Source organism: Vulpes lagopus, chromosome 8 (assembly GCF_018345385.1).
Source record: "Vulpes lagopus strain Blue_001 chromosome 8, ASM1834538v1, whole genome shotgun sequence".
Lineage (NCBI taxonomy): Eukaryota > Metazoa > Chordata > Mammalia > Carnivora > Canidae > Vulpes > Vulpes lagopus.
Genome location: NC_054831.1, coordinates 56,134,165 through 56,151,755, shown reverse-complemented (window position 1 = coordinate 56,151,755; position 17,591 = coordinate 56,134,165). Strand labels below are relative to the sequence as shown.

At 35.1% G+C, this 17,591-nt stretch overlaps 1 protein-coding gene across 4 annotated transcripts in view; it reads right to left on the bottom strand.

Annotated features, from left to right (window-relative positions):
- The window catches only part of MKX (mohawk homeobox), a 70,976-nt gene that overhangs the window by 44,454 nt on the left and 8,931 nt on the right, over nt 1-17,591 (bottom strand). For all 4 annotated transcript variants that reach the window (XM_041764878.1, XM_041764879.1, XM_041764877.1 and 1 more), the window contains exons 4-5: nt 14,497-14,650; nt 13,733-14,068 (exon numbers count right to left, since the gene is read on the bottom strand). In XM_041764878.1, coding sequence (XP_041620812.1) covers nt 13,733-14,068; nt 14,497-14,650 — 490 coding nt within the window. The remainder of the gene's footprint in view (nt 1-13,732; nt 14,069-14,496; nt 14,651-17,591) is intronic.

Here is a 17,591-nt window from a genome sequence, read left to right as displayed (position 1 = left end):
AATAAAAACTAAGACAAGACCAACTGCACTACTGACAAGGTTGTGAAAAAATTCCTTGATCCAACTGGATAGATTTAGCAGCTCAGAAAGAATTGAGGAGTGGGGGGGAACACCAAGAGAGATAAAATGAAGTCAAGACAATGATAAAAGAAAATGCAAAACAATGGCAGTCAACCTCAGTTGCAAACTAGCAAAAGCTATGTGGGTTCTCAAGCAGCCACAATATTATAACCATCTAGCTTTGTGCTCAGGCGAAGACATCACACCAAAGGCACTTGGCACCAAATAACTTCTGGCCAGGGATTTTACATTTAGAAATGTAAGACCCAGTAACATTTAAGGAATTCCCCCTCTTGCCAGATAGCCATCCTCTTGCCCTGAAGCCATGTGACAAATGATCCTGAATACCACGTTGCCTTTTATGCATCTGTTGTCTAAATCAGTGTAGAAACTGGAAGGAGAGACTGAATTCTGGCCCTTAGCAAAAGGCTACATTTTAGTGTCATAATGACAGTCTTGGCAGAACAGGGCATTCTTACTTGAAATGTCTCTGCCATACTAAGAGCTTTGTCCACCATAACCTGAACCTGGCTTGATCGAAGGGACTATCAGTTCTAAATTTTAAATACACAATCAACTATGTGAAAATTTAAAAGAAGCAAACTGTTTCTTGGAAATCTCACTTCATGAATGATTGTCTCTGACTACCTTTTAGCACTTGAAAAGGTTTCATTTTCATTTGTGTTGTTTTCTGTTTTTATATCACCAAAATATTTCTCTCAAAATCACCACTGAAAACTTTTTTTTGTTCTTTTTATTTAATGACACTTGATCAAAGGCAAAATTGCTTTTGTGTACTGTGTGTGTGTGTGTGTGTGTGTGTGTGTGTGTGTGTAGTGTATAATGGCACCAAAAAGGGAATACATTCTTTCTGTCAAAGATGTTCATCTTGGTCACTGTATCAAAGATGCTCTAAAGCACTGAAGCAGGTAGGCAAGAAACTGTTTTTAATCCTCTCTGAAGTTCAGGATGGCAAGAGAGACACAACATGCACTTGAGAGCATCCTGGCCACAGTGCCATCACTTCAGGGTTGTCCAAATCTGTGAGTATTTTCATAGCTTGCTTTTCAGACTGGAAAGATCTAAAATTGTTGGAAATAGATGAGCAATGTTGTGCTTAAACCTGAGACTAGTCTATCTTCCCCAAACCATTTTCAATTTGGGTTGTTATTATCATTCAAGTTTTTTTCTGGCCACTAACAGGTAAGGATTCAAGGTCTCCAGTGTCCACACAAGGCAGAGGGAAGATACCACTGGTCATTTTGAAAACCCACTTTGTTTTCCTAACTACATCCAATTTCTTTCACCACTATGACTACACACACATGCAGACACACACACACACACAAACCAGCAGTAGTAAGTTTCAGGCGTTTTCTGCAAACTATTCGTATTTCCCTTAGTAACCAAAGGATGACCCCTAGGTAACAATGCCTATTACAACCTGCAGTCCATAAACATATGTAAAGATCTTTCCACTGCAGCCATTAAAATAGAGAACGTTTTTTAAATGAACATATACCCTGCTTAAGTTCTCAAAAGTTCAACAAAAAATGACTTACGTATTTACTTTTATTTAAAAGTAAAAGTCGGGGATCCCTGGGTGGCGCAGTGGTTCGGCGCCTGCCTTTGGCCCAAGGCGCGATCCTGGAGACCCGGGATCGAATCCCACATCGGGCTCCCGGTGCATGGAGCCTGCTTCTCCCTCTGCCTATGTCTCTGCCTCTCTCTCTCTCTCTCTCTCTCTCTCTCTCTCTCTGTGACTATCATAAATAAATAAAAATTAAAAAATAAAAAATAAAAAAAAAGTCAATTAAGTACCTGAAATTGCCCAAAGCAATCAGACTTATTGTACCAAGGATCTGGATCATATCTCCAAACAACTAAGCAACTCATCCAAAAACACTAACAATTTCAATGCCTAGAATAGAGCCTAAAACAATTTTCTAACCTGCAAATTCAAGAATCGAACCAGAGGAGTCATTAAAGTTCACTCTTGGATTTATAAAAATCCTTGACTATTTCCTTCTTTAGTACAGTGAAAATGAGAGAAATTGGGTAACAAAGTTGTTAAAAAAGAAAAGGAGAAAAGGGGCATTATGCAGTTGTATTTTAAATGGCCATCCTTGACCTAAACTGAAAACTAAGAGAAAAATTCAAATTTTGTAAAAGCACCATTTCTTTTGTGAGTGAACAAAATTGTTACTTTGTTGCTTCCTCAAAACTCACAACTATAAATGATATAATTTCTAATAGAAAACAAGAACAGGAGTTTCCAAAATTTAAAAGTACCAAAATTTTGGTCTGGAAGAAAACACATATTTATTCTGAGTAAAAATTCTGTTACATCAACAAGACACATTTTGACATAGAAAAATACCTGTTTAATTTTAGAAACAAAGTAGGGAGGTAGAAGGGAAAAACTAACTGCAGTTAACCAAAAAAGAAAGAAAGAAAAGAAACCACTTCCATATTCATTAAATAGAATGTCTTGTTATTTTCACAGACAGTAAAAACTTTTTGACATCCTTTTTAGTCCCAGACTGGAGAAGTGTCAATGGATCTTATTTGGTCTCTTCTTCAGTGTGTAGAGTTTACAAACCTAACCAAATTTAGAATTAGTGGGAGTTATGCACTTATGTTCCTTATACATAAGAGAAGAAAAAAAAGGCCCTTTTATGCCAGCTTTGAGTTGGGCTTGAATTTTTATGACTTATTTAGAAGCCCTAGGGAATGAAAAAAAAAAAAGTCTCTTAATGGAAATACTGACACGGTCTTAAATATAGTGACATGAACAAGCACTTCTATGAAACAGCACCAGGATGTGACTGACCACTCCAGCAAGTTTGAAGTGAAGACAGTTACAGACAATTGATGATAACTGACTGAATGACATTAGGAAAGTAATGGCAAGCTAGAAAAATCAAAATTTCCGGTTGGTAAACTTGTTTTTAATAGGAAAATACGTAAAATGTATGGGATCTTTACTCCAGTAAATGGAGGAAAAAGAAAATGTAAAATTTTTGCATAGATTTTCTTCAATTGTTACCGGATTAAAAGTAGTCATTCTTAAAAAGTCAAAGCTGTCATATCAATCCCGAGAGATGTAGCGAAGAGTTTAAATCAGTGGATCTAAATCTTGGTTTCTCAGACCTTACAAGGCTATGTGCTAGATAGAGATACACAACAAATACTTGTTTTTTGTCTACCTGTTACACTTTTCATTCTTTAGTGGATTTCTAAAAATTAGCTAGTCTTTTCCATTTTTCATCATATTTTCCAGAAAGTCACTTTTTTACTTGAAAATTGGGTTAGTTTCATTTTATACTTCTAAATTACTATGTTGAATCTCTTAAACCTCTCGAAGTTTTCAGCTACATTTTGTTTAGCATTTTCCTCTGGCTTTAACTTTTTTCACAATTGCCTCTTTTTTAAAAAGCTGTTTAAACTTATTCAAGATCATTTTTTTTCTCTTATCATGTTCAGGGACACAGATCAACATATATATGTGTACATTAAAATGTCCTTTATAGTTTGGAAGGCAAACAGACCAGATCATTAAAACACTAACTCATTTAAGAAACAGTTATGGGGCAAATATGGGAAAGACACTGTATGAAGTGCTAAGGGGGCTATAAAATGTATAAAACACCACTTCAGGACCCCAGAGAACTTTTAATACACATAAGGCAGTGAGTATCAGCACAAAAGAGAGACAGAATACCGCTGTCTTTCAGAAAAACAGTGTGTCTAACCTTCCCACAAATGTGTATTAGTGTTGCTATCATACTTAGGTATCGGATAGAAGAAATGTAATATTTGTTACACTGTAAAATGTTCCCACAAATGTGTATTAGTGTTGCTATCATACTTAGGTATCGGATGGAAGAAATGTAATATTTGTTACATTGTAAAATGTAAAAGGAATGTAAAACGTACATTTTTAACAATGTAAAAGGACAGAAAACATTAGGACTAAACATAGTTCTAAAAAATGTGTATATTTTCTAAACCAAACTGCCATAGACTTCTGATTTGTTTGCAAGCCATATGGTATAGGGGCTTTAGGTCTCAGTATTTACATTTACGGTTTTTCAGACTCTCATGTAATACCAAAGAACAAAGAAAAGTGAAGGAAAAGTTACCCTGCAGAAATCAGAAAACTGCTCATGCCAATAGTTATTCTTTTTTTTTAAATTTTTGTTTGCCATTACTCTCTCAGTTTTTAACAGTAGATGGAACACTTTTGCAATTTCATTTAAATTTTGCAAGTGGGATCCCTGGGTGGCGCAGCGGTTTGGCGCCTGCCTTTGGCCCAGGGCGTGATCCTGGAGACCGGGATCGAATCCCACATCGGGCTCCCGGTGCATGGAGCCTGCTTCTCCCTCTGCCTGTGTCTCTGCCTCTCTCTCTCTCTCTTCTCTCTCTCTCTCTCTGTGACTATCATAAATAAATAAAAAATTAAAAAATAAAAAATAAAAAAAAGTCAATTAAGTACCTGAAATTGCCCAAAGCAATCAGACTTATTGTACCAAGGATCTGGATCATATCTCCAAACAACTAAGCAACTCATCCAAAAACACTAACAATTTCAATGCCTAGAATAGAGCCTAAAACAATTTTCTAACCTGCAAATTCAAGAATCGAACCAGAGGAGTCATTAAAGTTCACTCTTGGATTTATAAAAATCCTTGACTATTTCCTTCTTTAGTACAGTGAAAATGAGAGAAATTGGGTAACAAAGTTGTTAAAAAAGAAAAGGAGAAAAGGGGCATTATGCAGTTGTATTTTAAATGGCCATCCTTGACCTAAACTGAAAACTAAGAGAAAAATTCAAATTTTGTAAAAGCACCATTTCTTTTGTGAGTGAACAAAATTGTTACTTTGTTGCTTCCTCAAAACTCACAACTATAAATGATATAATTTCTAATAGAAAACAAGAACAGGAGTTTCCAAAATTTAAAAGTACCAAAATTTTGGTCTGGAAGAAAACACATATTTATTCTGAGTAAAAATTCTGTTACATCAACAAGACACATTTTGACATAGAAAAATACCTGTTTAATTTTAGAAACAAAGTAGGGAGGTAGAAGGGAAAAACTAACTGCAGTTAACCAAAAAAGAAAGAAAGAAAAGAAACCACTTCCATATTCATTAAATAGAATGTCTTGTTATTTTCACAGACAGTAAAAACTTTTTGACATCCTTTTTAGTCCCAGACTGGAGAAGTGTCAATGGATCTTATTTGGTCTCTTCTTCAGTGTGTAGAGTTTACAAACCTAACCAAATTTAGAATTAGTGGGAGTTATGCACTTATGTTCCTTATACATAAGAGAAGAAAAAAAAGGCCCTTTTATGCCAGCTTTGAGTTGGGCTTGAATTTTTATGACTTATTTAGAAGCCCTAGGGAATGAAAAAAAAAAAGTCTCTTAATGGAAATACTGACACGGTCTTAAATATAGTGACATGAACAAGCACTTCTATGAAACAGCACCAGGATGTGACTGACCACTCCAGCAAGTTTGAAGTGAAGACAGTTACAGACAATTGATGATAACTGACTGAATGACATTAGGAAAGTAATGGCAAGCTAGAAAAATCAAAATTTCCGGTTGGTAAACTTGTTTTTAATAGGAAAATACGTAAAATGTATGGGATCTTTACTCCAGTAAATGGAGGAAAAAGAAAATGTAAAATTTTTGCATAGATTTTCTTCAATTGTTACCGGATTAAAAGTAGTCATTCTTAAAAAGTCAAAGCTGTCATATCAATCCTGAGAGATGTAGCGAAGAGTTTAAATCAGTGGATCTAAATCTTGGTTTCTCAGATCTTACAAGGCTATGTGCTAGATAGAGATACACAACAAATACTTGTTTTTTGTCTACCTGTTACACTTTTCATTCTTTAGTGGATTTCTAAAAATTAGCTAGTCTTTTCCATTTTTCATCATATTTTCCAGAAAGTCACTTTTTTACTTGAAAATTGGGTTAGTTTCATTTTATACTTCTAAATTACTATGTTGAATCTCTTAAACCTCTCGAAGTTTTCAGCTACATTTTGTTTAGCATTTTCCTCTGGCTTTAACTTTTTTCACAATTGCCTCTTTTTTAAAAAGCTGTTTAAACTTATTCAAGATCATTTTTTTTCTCTTATCATGTTCAGGGACACAGATCAACATATATATGTGTACATTAAAATGTCCTTTATAGTTTGGAAGGCAAACAGACCAGATCATTAAAACACTAACTCATTTAAGAAACAGTTATGGGGCAAATATGGGAAAGACACTGTATGAAGTGCTAAGGGGGCTATAAAATGTATAAAACACCACTTCAGGACCCCAGAGAACTTTTAATACACATAAGGCAGTGAGTATCAGCACAAAAGAGAGACAGAATACCGCTGTCTTTCAGAAAAACAGTGTGTCTAACCTTCCCACAAATGTGTATTAGTGTTGCTATCATACTTAGGTATCGGATAGAAGAAATGTAATATTTGTTACACTGTAAAATGTTCCCACAAATGTGTATTAGTGTTGCTATCATACTTAGGTATCGGATGGAAGAAATGTAATATTTGTTACATTGTAAAATGTAAAAGGAATGTAAAACGTACATTTTTAACAATGTAAAAGGACAGAAAACATTAGGACTAAACATAGTTCTAAAAAATGTGTATATTTTCTAAACCAAACTGCCATAGACTTCTGATTTGTTTGCAAGCCATATGGTATAGGGGCTTTAGGTCTCAGTATTTACATTTACGGTTTTTCAGACTCTCATGTAATACCAAAGAACAAAGAAAAGTGAAGGAAAAGTTACCCCTGCAGAAATCAGAAAACTGCTCATGCCAATAGTTATTCTTTTTTTTTAAATTTTTGTTTGCCATTACTCTCTCAGTTTTTAACAGTAGATGGAACACTTTTGCAATTTCATTTAAATTTTGCAAGTGGGGATCCCTGGGTGGCGCAGCGGTTTGGCGCCTGCCTTTGGCCCAGGGCGTGATCCTGGAGACCGGGGATTGAATCCCACGTCAGGCTCCTAGTGCATGGAGCCTGCTTCTCCCTCTGCCTGTGTCTCTGCCTCTCTCTCTCTCTCTCTCTGTATGACTATCATAAATAAATTAAAATAAATAAATAAATAAATTTTGCAAGTGAATTCATAAAGGAAATTTAATTTTAAAAAGCAAGCTACTGTTAAATACTCCATATGATGTATTTGGCTTTCATAATCACTGATAAACATTTACAAATCTATGGTGTTTAGAATATCGTGCTTAAGTTTGAATGATTCTGGAGTAACCTCACGCCTACCCAAAAGTCAGAACTTCTGTAGATATCATTTATAAGATTACTGCTTTGGAATAAGTAATTAGGAAAGAACCCTTTTCAAATGGCTATGAGAAAGACATCATTCTTTATTCAAAGATATCAGGGGCAAGTTAAGGATTGTGGTTAATTCTGAAACTACTGATTTGAAAGGGTGGAATATATAAAAAGCAATAGGAGGAGGTAGTTTAGAGAAGAAAGGATATTGAAGCACACCCCACATGCTGTGTTTAATATTATCATCTCAGGAGAACAGACAATTCTATATTTTTAAAATCAGTACTTAAATTTCTATTTGGAGATTTCACTTATGATGGAATACCTCATTCCCAGATGGTGTTTGATAGGCGAAGTATTATTGTAGTAAGGATACAAGACAAGAAATTGGATAACCTTTCAAGTATCCTTTAAATGTCACTAACTGGGCTGGTGATAGAGGGTTTTATTATTCTCCGCTGAAGTACATGAGCAGTCATTTGCATGCCAGGAAAAGAATGTCTGGAATAATCCAAAAGGGCAAAGCTTAGCTCTTTCACTAAAAATAAGGAAGTGACAGGCACAAAAAGGGAAATAAAAGAAGATAAAAGTATCCAAAGCAGACTTACTAGTCAACAAATCCCATAGAGAAACTACTATGTACACAGAAACATACTATTTTAACAGCTGGCTCTTGACAAAGCCTTCTCTTGACTACCATGAAGCTTTCTTTAAGCTACTCACAAATACAAAACCTAAAATTGATGAAACATATAAATTAGTAGTGATTATTCACTGTTGAAAAAGATCTGCCAAAACAGCCCTTTAAATCTTTCTTCTGCTTCATGTAACTATGGTTTCTTTGTTGAGCAGCCTAGCACAAAGCACAGGGCTCTAGTGAGCCTAGGATAGGGCCTGTGTAGAGTGGCTCTTAATATTTTTGTACATGGAATGAATGCATGAAAAGAGCACCTCATATATGAGAGAACTGTATCTCAGAAACGTACCTGTGAAGTCAGCTTTCCGAACTGGGAGTGCACTTCTTCAAAGAAGCCATGCTGTATAAAGTTAAGGTTAAATCCCAGGCTAATTCAATGTTTTTTTTGTTTTGTTTTGTTTTTTAAGATTTTATTTATTTATTCATGAGACACACAGAGAGAGGCAGAGACAGAAGAAGTAGGTTCCCCACAGGGAGCCTAATGTGAGACTGCCCCTGGACTCTGGGATCAGGTTCTGAGCCAAAGGCAGATGCTCAACTGCAGAGCCACCCAGGCATCCCTAATCCAGTGGTTTTACTGAACTCCTGAGCATACCTGGGTTTTTACCACTGATAATGCCCTTTACATTCTAAAGTACTTGTGTATGTAGGAAGAGAGAAAAAAGAACATCATTAGCTGAGAGGAAATGTTTGAAAATGGCATTTAGCCTCTGGCATCCTCCCAAACTTATTTTCTACTTCCTATTTCCTCTTTCCCTAGTAACCAAAATCCTTAGTTCTGTCATTTTGCTCCAACTGTGGCAGGCCATCCAAATGGCCTCTACCTTCCAAAAAATTCCATGTAGCAAATAAATGACTTCTTTTTTTTCTCTCAATCAAAATCTCCATTTCTTCAGGGATATTCACCTCAGTCAAGTGGAGGGGAAGCTAATCTAATTAATTCACACTACCACAGGAAAAGAGTTCTATCGGCCTATATGTTTTTGCCACACCACATGTGTCTAATTAAGAGGGATTTTAGACAGTTTAACACGATGAAGTTTAAACATTCAGCCTGTGGGAGCTGGTTAAATTTATGAATTATATACTAGCAGAGCAGTGGGGCTCAGAGAATAAGCATTCAAATGTACTAGCCATTTATAAGTTGATCATTTGTGAGCTGCAAAAAGAAAGAACATATCAGGGATTTGTTCTCAAGCCAAGCAAAAGAAGGGGAAGAAGTCTACCCGTTTTACTTCAAGACTTGCCTGATTTTTCCCCTTGTCAATAGACTTCTTAGAAACCTCTCCTTTCTCCTTCAGTAAAGAAGGAAATTTGTTAGGTTTTTGAGGATAAATCAAACTGCAATGCAAGTTAGGAAAGGCTCCAGTGAGGACTCACTGTAAGGTGGCACAGATGGCACATAGCTCCTTCATGGATGGTCCCATCTGGATAATATCAGTACTGATTCAATAGAAATGGAGGTGGATATTAAAGCTAGTCTTTATCCTGATACCTCAGAGAGCAGACTCACTGAGGGACTAGAGGGCTCGAGGTCAGTTTGTCATGGGGATTCACTCCATCACATATCTGAAAATTGTCATCCATTAACCTAACATGATGAACAGTATGATGAACAGTATTGTAATTTTAATTTAGGCATAGACAACACTGAGTGACTAAGTTTTCTCAAGTATTATTTAGCTGTATTTAGAAGCAATAGCCTTAATAATTCTAGTCAATTCTTGTTTAAAGATTTTATTTATTTATTCATGAAAGACACACAGAAAGAGGCAGAGACATAGGCAGAGGGAGAAGCAGGCTCCCCAAAGGGAGCCTGATGTAGGACTATATCCCAGGACCCCAGGATCATGAGCTGAGCCAAAGGCAGACGCTCAACGACTGAGCCACCCAGGGGCCCCTAATCAATTCTAATGTTATAATTTCTGCTGTCAGAAAGGAATGTTTTAGCCGATACTTATTGAAAGCCTATTTTGTCCCCTGGGGGAAAAAATCTTTTTTATCCCCTGCATGATGGGGAGACTGTAGATTACAAAAAAAAGTTTATGTCTACATAAAATCAACAAAAACATGTTTGCATCTACTTTGATGTTGTCAGTCAAGTGGAGAGGAAGCTAATCTGATTAATACACACTGACATAGAAAAGACTTCTATCCACCTATATGTTTTAATTAGGATTACTACTTTATAATCTAGCAGGCTTCACCCTCCTAGAATTTAACAAGAACAGGTGAAATGAAACTCAGTGATACATTATCTTTCCACACACCAACTCTTTCATTTGGCTTTTTTTTATTCAATTATCATCAATGGAATAAATCATAAGATACTAAAAATGGGTGGGGAAATGGATACAATTCTTTTTTAGCATAGATAAATTAATACACTATGTTTAAAGGTGATCTAGTCTTGAAGAAGAATTTAAAAGATGAAATCTTTGCACTAGGGACACCTGGGTGGCTCAGTGATTGAGTGTCTGCCTCTGGCTCAGGGTATGATCCCAGGGTCCTGGGATCGAGTCCTGTATCATGCTCCCCACAGGGAGTCTGCTTCTCCCTCTGCCTATGTCTCTGCCTCTCTGTGTGTGTGTGTCTCATGAATAAATTTTTAAAAAAATCTTTAAAAAAAGAAAAAAATCTTTGCACTACTATAAAACTGGGGTGGAGGAGGGGAGTGGTATTTAATAGCAGATTGAGAGGATTTCTTTTTAGGCAAAGAAAGAAAGATATAACCAGAAGGAATTGAAGGAATTCAGAATAAGCCTGTATGCCAGAGAAAACCATAGCAGTTGCTCAGAAAGTATTTATTGAAATCCCCTGTTCCACTATTTATGCTTGAGTGGTAACCCAGCTACAACTGCAGCAACGTTGTCGCTCGGTTCCCCCAGAAGACAGCCATTTATTATTTCAGGCTGAGATTTAGCAGACCAGTCTTAGACCACCAATCTTTCTCAACTCTCTATCCACAAAACCAAAAAATTTATTTCGTTCTTTTTAAAGTTCATATCCATGCATGCAAAACCAGAAGTTTACATGTCTAGGTTGCTTTCTCACTGTTTGCATAACTAAAAAATAGGCTTTTATTTAAAAATAGAACTTGGCAGATGAACAGGCCATTGGATATTTTAATAAAAATAAATGGCCAAGATACTTAATTTCGAGAAGTATCAACTATACAGGCAAGTTTCCCTCCTTGGTTTTCTATTTTATCACCTTTGAAAAGAGCATGCATTTTCAGAAGATTCATCACAATGTGTAAATTTCAAATTCGTTTCTACTGGGTAACATAAAGAAATTTATAAGAAATTTCACAAAATAATAGATCTTCAATTATTCCACCTTATCAAAATTAATCTTGTTTCCAAAAATCTTCCTTGTTTTTGTCTATATATATATTTGTACTGTCATAACTGCATTCAATGTTTCCACAATTTTAAATTGTTTTCCACTTAACCTTATGCTATCAATATTTCTCATGTTGCTTTAAAGTCACTATCACTATTATAAATAAAAATGTTGATTTTTATGCTATTCTAATCTGGCTTTGGATTAGGATAACATTTACATTTTTAAAAACTGACATACTTCCCATATTTTTATATGTTCCAGAAAAAATGCATATAGGATGAGAATTAATGATTTCTTCAAAGTTTGGGGAAAAAATCCAACAAATCTATCAAATCATATGTTTTAGGAACAGGGTTTACTAAAATCCTTGACTTTCCCTGAATTACTGATCATTTATAACTTTTTTCACTGTAATTTTATAATTTACTTTGTGTGGATATTACCAATTCATTTCATCTGCACATTTATATGTAGTATATTGTCAAATAACTGTGCATAATACACCACAATTTTAAAAAATATTTTTAATGACTATATATTGATTGCTATATCTCCTTTCTCATCTCCCACTTTAATCTGTGCCAAGTTTTACCTGTTTCTTTTAGTATTGCTTTCAGAGTCAACTCTTAATTTATTTTTCAGCTTTCCATGTTAACCTTTTCATTTTATTTTTATTCTTTTGTCAATTATCTGTACTTGCATGTTTTGACGTCCTATCCCTTTCTATCTCTGTAAATAAAATTCATGAAGCTCTGAATTATCTCCAAGTTCTGCTCTGGTCACATTAGTTAGATGTTAGTATGTAATTAAAAAAATTTTTTTTATTAGCTAAATAGTCTTTTATTTCATCTTTTACTTCTTACTAGACCCAATTATTATTTACAGGACTAATTTTGTATGTCAGAGCATTTGGAGTTGTTTTCAACCTTGAAGTTGGAGATGCAAACAGAAAGTGAAGTTAAGTCTTTAAAAATGTATTGAGATTTTCTCTGAATCCTTACAGATAATATATCTTTTTTAAAAAGATTCTTTATTTATTCATGAGAGACACACAGAGAGAGAGGCAGAGACACAAGCAGAGGGAGGAGCAGGCTCCCTATGGGAGCCCTATGTGGAACTTGATCCCGGGACTCCAGGATCATGCCCTGAGCTGAAGGCAGACACTTAACCGCTGAGCCACCCAGGTGTCCCACAGATAATATATCTTGCACACATTTGTAGACACTTGAAGATTTCCAGTTAAATAATCTGAAAGGTATATTAAACAGACCAAATTTAACTCTTTTATAAAGACCTATTGCCCACATATCAAGCTCCTTATAAGGACTACACTCAGTATCGTTTGTGTAGTGTTTAGCAGAGGGCCTAGAATATCATAATTGCTCAATAAATGAATTGTGGCAGTATATGTAATAATTAAGAGTTATCATAGTCTGGTAGTAGTTATGTTCCTCCTACCCCTTACACAGGCTAAGCTGTACTACTGATCCGGAGAAGAGTTATTAACTTGTGTTTTTGGTCTGGGTTTTCTTATCTATGATATAACATGGCAGGACTAGATGCTTTCTAAAGTTATTTCCAACTCTAAAATTTCTAAATCTCATTTGTTGGCATTTTCAGGATCTGGACTCTATCTGCACCAGATGTAGGTCACACATATCCTTTGTTCTAAAGCAACTTGCTCAAACACACTCTTTACGAGCAAAACTCTCTGGAAACTGAAGTGAAGATAGAGATTTTTACCAAACTCACTACTCCATCAGAAAGTTCCGGACAGGCAGAAATCAATTCATTATTTTTGGAATAAAAGTAAAAATTTCAAAGCTATTTATCAGTCCTACTTGTGCTTTCCAGGAATAAAAGTAAAATTTCCAAAGCAATTTAAGCCAGATCTACACTTTTCCTTCACATGAGTCTTGGCACCCATGCTAATTTGTGTTCATTTTCCATCACTATTAGCAATCAAAGAATTTAAGAGAAAAGATGAAACACAAAGTGTTTGCATGGCTGGCTATAATTCAGGGCATTCCTCCTCCAAGAATGTATATCATTGAGATTAAAAATGAGCATTAAGAATGGAAATTCTCATCTTTATTACTAAGAGTGAAAAACCCAAGTAGACCATCATCTACTAATAAGTATATCTGGTAGTTAAAAACAAAACAAAAGCTTTCAAATTAAATTATGAGCTATATGTGAATAATCTCTTATAAAAGCAATAAAGATTATGCCATTATACCTGTTGAATTTGCTGCAGTTTTAGTTCTATTTTAAACAAGGTGTCATGAAAAGCACAGACTTACCTGTACGGTAGACAAAGTTGCCTTCGGTTTCTGATGATGAGGGAGACACCAATTCTTCCTCAAATTCATTGGAACTAAAAGATCCCGAATGGTTTCTTTGCCTTGTCTTTCCCATCATGGCAGCATTCGTGGCCATGACATGTCTCAAGGAGTCGTTAAGGTAACGATTCAATAAGCTGCTCTTGTATTTGGGGGGTGATACGTAGTCCTCACTGGCCTGTGACTCTGGCCTCACTCCAGCTTTTATGACTGAGCTTTCACTTTTAATCACAGGATGATGAACTGGATTGTTATAGCCCCCTTCATTTATGTGGTTTCTTGGAGGATTTTCTCCATCTAAGGGAGAAAAATACCAGTAGGTAGTACTTACATATACTATTCCCTGTTATAGTTAATCATTAAATATATACATAAAGAAAGAAAATTTAAAGTATATTAAATTGTCTTTGATACCCCAGGTTAATTTTTAGGGAGAGGAAGCAGGAATCTATGTAATCTCTCCCTATGGTATTTTAATTTTAACAAATTTCACAGAAAATGTTATTTTGACACATGATAAATCTATAAACAAGAGGAAGCAGCCATAATTCTGTTGGTCATTTATAGAATTGTAATGAAAATTGTATAGAAAAATGAAGTTACCTCACGCAATAAAAAAGAACCATTATAGTACCATCATATTTTGTGGAGTCAACCTTAAAAAACAGCACTTGGCGTGAACTTCTTATTAATAGAGGGAAAGCAAAATAAAAATATTAACAAACCTTCAGAACATGAATCATCGCTGCTTACACTAAGTCGCTCAGCATTTCCTTGAACATACTTGTTGTACAGTTTTATTCGTAAAGCCCAGCTTAAATCTGGCTGTCGAACGGTATTCTTAAGCCGACGTCTTGCATTAGCAAACCAATTTGACACCTAAAAAAGTTTTATTTTTCAATTAACAAAACAAAAAATATTACCCATCACATAATTACTTTCCCACAAGGGACCTAAGCCCCTCACAGTATCTCTGATCATTAAATATTCTCAGAATGTAATAGTACTAGACATTCATTCATTCATTCAACAAATGCTGAGCACTTACTACAGAGACTGAGCACCTACTGTGTTCTAGGAATAATAATAATTAAAAAAAGAACAGGCTTTGCCATCAAATGCTCAGTCTAGTAAGATGTAGGATAGTGTACAAATAACTTTAGTATAGGAAAGAATGTGATTGAATGGCTTAAGAGGCATTAAAATAAAATGATACAGGAATCCAAAGGAAGAAGGGGTTACTTTCATGTATGACTTAAGACTTCATGAGGAATTAAATGAAACATTGAAGGACTGTGTCAGGTATAATGGGTAGGAAAGTGTGTTCCCAATAAAGAGGACTTGAGAACAAATATAAGTCAAATTCCAGAGACATTGTGGTGGGTGAGGAAGAGGGAAAGAGTTAAAAATGACCTTGAGCCATTCCTTTGTAACCAAGAGAAGGACAATGCCATTTTGAGAAGGAAAGTAGAACTGTTTATGGGTGAAATGATGTGCTTGGTTTAGGGAATGATTAGTTTGAGGTACTGGAAAAGCATACAGGTGAGATGGGAGGAAGAAAGTAAAAATGATATCTGAGACTCAACAGAGAAGAAAATCAGATGTGGGTCAAACGCACAGAAGTGTCGGCGGCAGCTTTGACTAGTCAGGGAGATGGCTGAAGACCAAACCCTGGAAACCTCCAGAGATCAAAGAGACAGAATTATAACAGAGAAACTAGCACAGCAATCAGATACAGCAATCAGAGAAGTAGAGAGAGAGAAATGCCAATAACACCCAGCTTTAAGTTGAAAGTCAAATGCTTCCAAAGAAAATAGCTGAATGCAAAGAAACAAACACTGCAAAACAAAAGAAAGTTACTTCCATTTCTTTTTAATAGATACTATTGTATTTCTGGAAGTTAGAATGGTGCTTGAGATTTCCTTGAAAATATCTGGCTATCATCAGGAAAAAATATATGTAAATAACCCAAAGGGCCAATATTTGCTTTTAAAAGAATGATATATGGAAAGAGAATTCTGTCTTTCTGCCAATTTTTTTCTAGAACATAAGTCCACATTACTACAATGGTTTGTGTGGCAGTGCTTATGTTGGAAGTTTCTTTTTTTTTTTAAGATTAATAATATAAACCTACAATTTTTACATATTTCTCAAGACATAATTATTGAATGGGCCTATGGTGAATCCTACTTTTTAAAAAAACAAAACTACATTTTTTTCCTCTTTGACTCTACAAGTTTTTAAAACATGGTGGTTTTTCCCAATTTACGTACACACACATACACATGCACACACACATATATACAGAAAATATATCATAGGTAATACATATCCAATATTAATTGCCTTTGAGTCTTAAGTAATAACTGTCCCCTTAAATTTATGTGCATTGATGTAATAACTCACCATGGCATTCCAGAAGTTTTAGTTTTTATCAAGCCCTCTTCCTATCAAGTTGTGCTATTATACTATGATTTAATATGGCTTCAATTTTTTTAGTCTTCTCCAACCTCTAGACAGACACCTTCTGCAAATACTCATTCAATAAATATACATTGAGTAGTTCTTGTGCTCTAGCCATGGTGGTCAGTGCTAGGAATGTTAAATATTAGGATAAACTTCATCCCTGCACACATGGAAGGATTAGTGTGGAACTATGTATTAACTGAAATACATGGGTGAACATTTACTATGGAAGCACAAAATGCCTGGTCTAGTCTTCAAACCTTCCTCTACTCTCCAAGTCATAGCCGAAGTATTTATTCAGGTTTTTGTTAGTAGTAACTGGGAATTTTAGAACTTTTTTTTCTGAATTTCCCTATCTTCTATTCTATGTACTTGAATGAATCTTAACCACCACCATCAACTTCAAGTGTTGATGTACCATTATGATTTAATTGCTTGACTTCTTCAAATCCTCATCAATATCTTGTTATCCTATAACTGTGGCATAATGTTTTCCTATTTTGAATTTGCCAAAATCAAGTGTGAATCTAGAGAAGTCACTTAACTTTTCTGAACTTCAAACCCTTCATCTATAAAATGCATTAGATGGTTCCTAACATCCTTGCCAACTCTAAAAACTAAGATCTGTGAAATACAGTCTAAGCTCTCCTACAAAAGTGTTAATTTATTCCTTTTATAGTTGGTACTAATCTACCTTCTGCTTTTGACCACTGCCCTTTTGGAGCAATCAGACATGTGTGTTTATGTCTTAAACTTTAGCACAACCATCATATAGTACAGTGTAATCCAATTCTTATGTGACTCTTCATATTTTTATTTAAATGCAATGGCCTTCTAATTTCCAAGGACATTAAGACTATAATTCTAACATACAAAAATTGGGACCTTTGAATGTCATGGTGGGATTACAGTTTTTCATATACAGGGGTCATATCCTTTTTATGTTTTATATAATTAGTTCTTACCATAATATATTTATCACATGTTAGAAGATTTTCCAAAAAGGTCTGCTGATATCTAAGATGAGCTGTCGGTAACCTGATTTCATAAGTTTGACTGGCAAGCAATCTGCTAATATATTCACTCTGCCAGTACTTTATCACTAGAAATTTACTGTACTATTTAAGGTGTTTAATATCTGCTTGCATTGTCATGTAAACAGCAAACAGTTGGTTAACAAATTTGCATAAATACTGTTTTTCTTTTCTTTCTTTCTTTCTTTTTTTTTTTTTTTGGTCCTGATGCACTAATGCAAACTCCATCTGTTTCACAGGAGGTAAAAATACCAGTTCAGATTTTTCTACCTTTAACTTACTATGGATTCCTTCAGGTTGTCATGCAAATCTCATTAAAT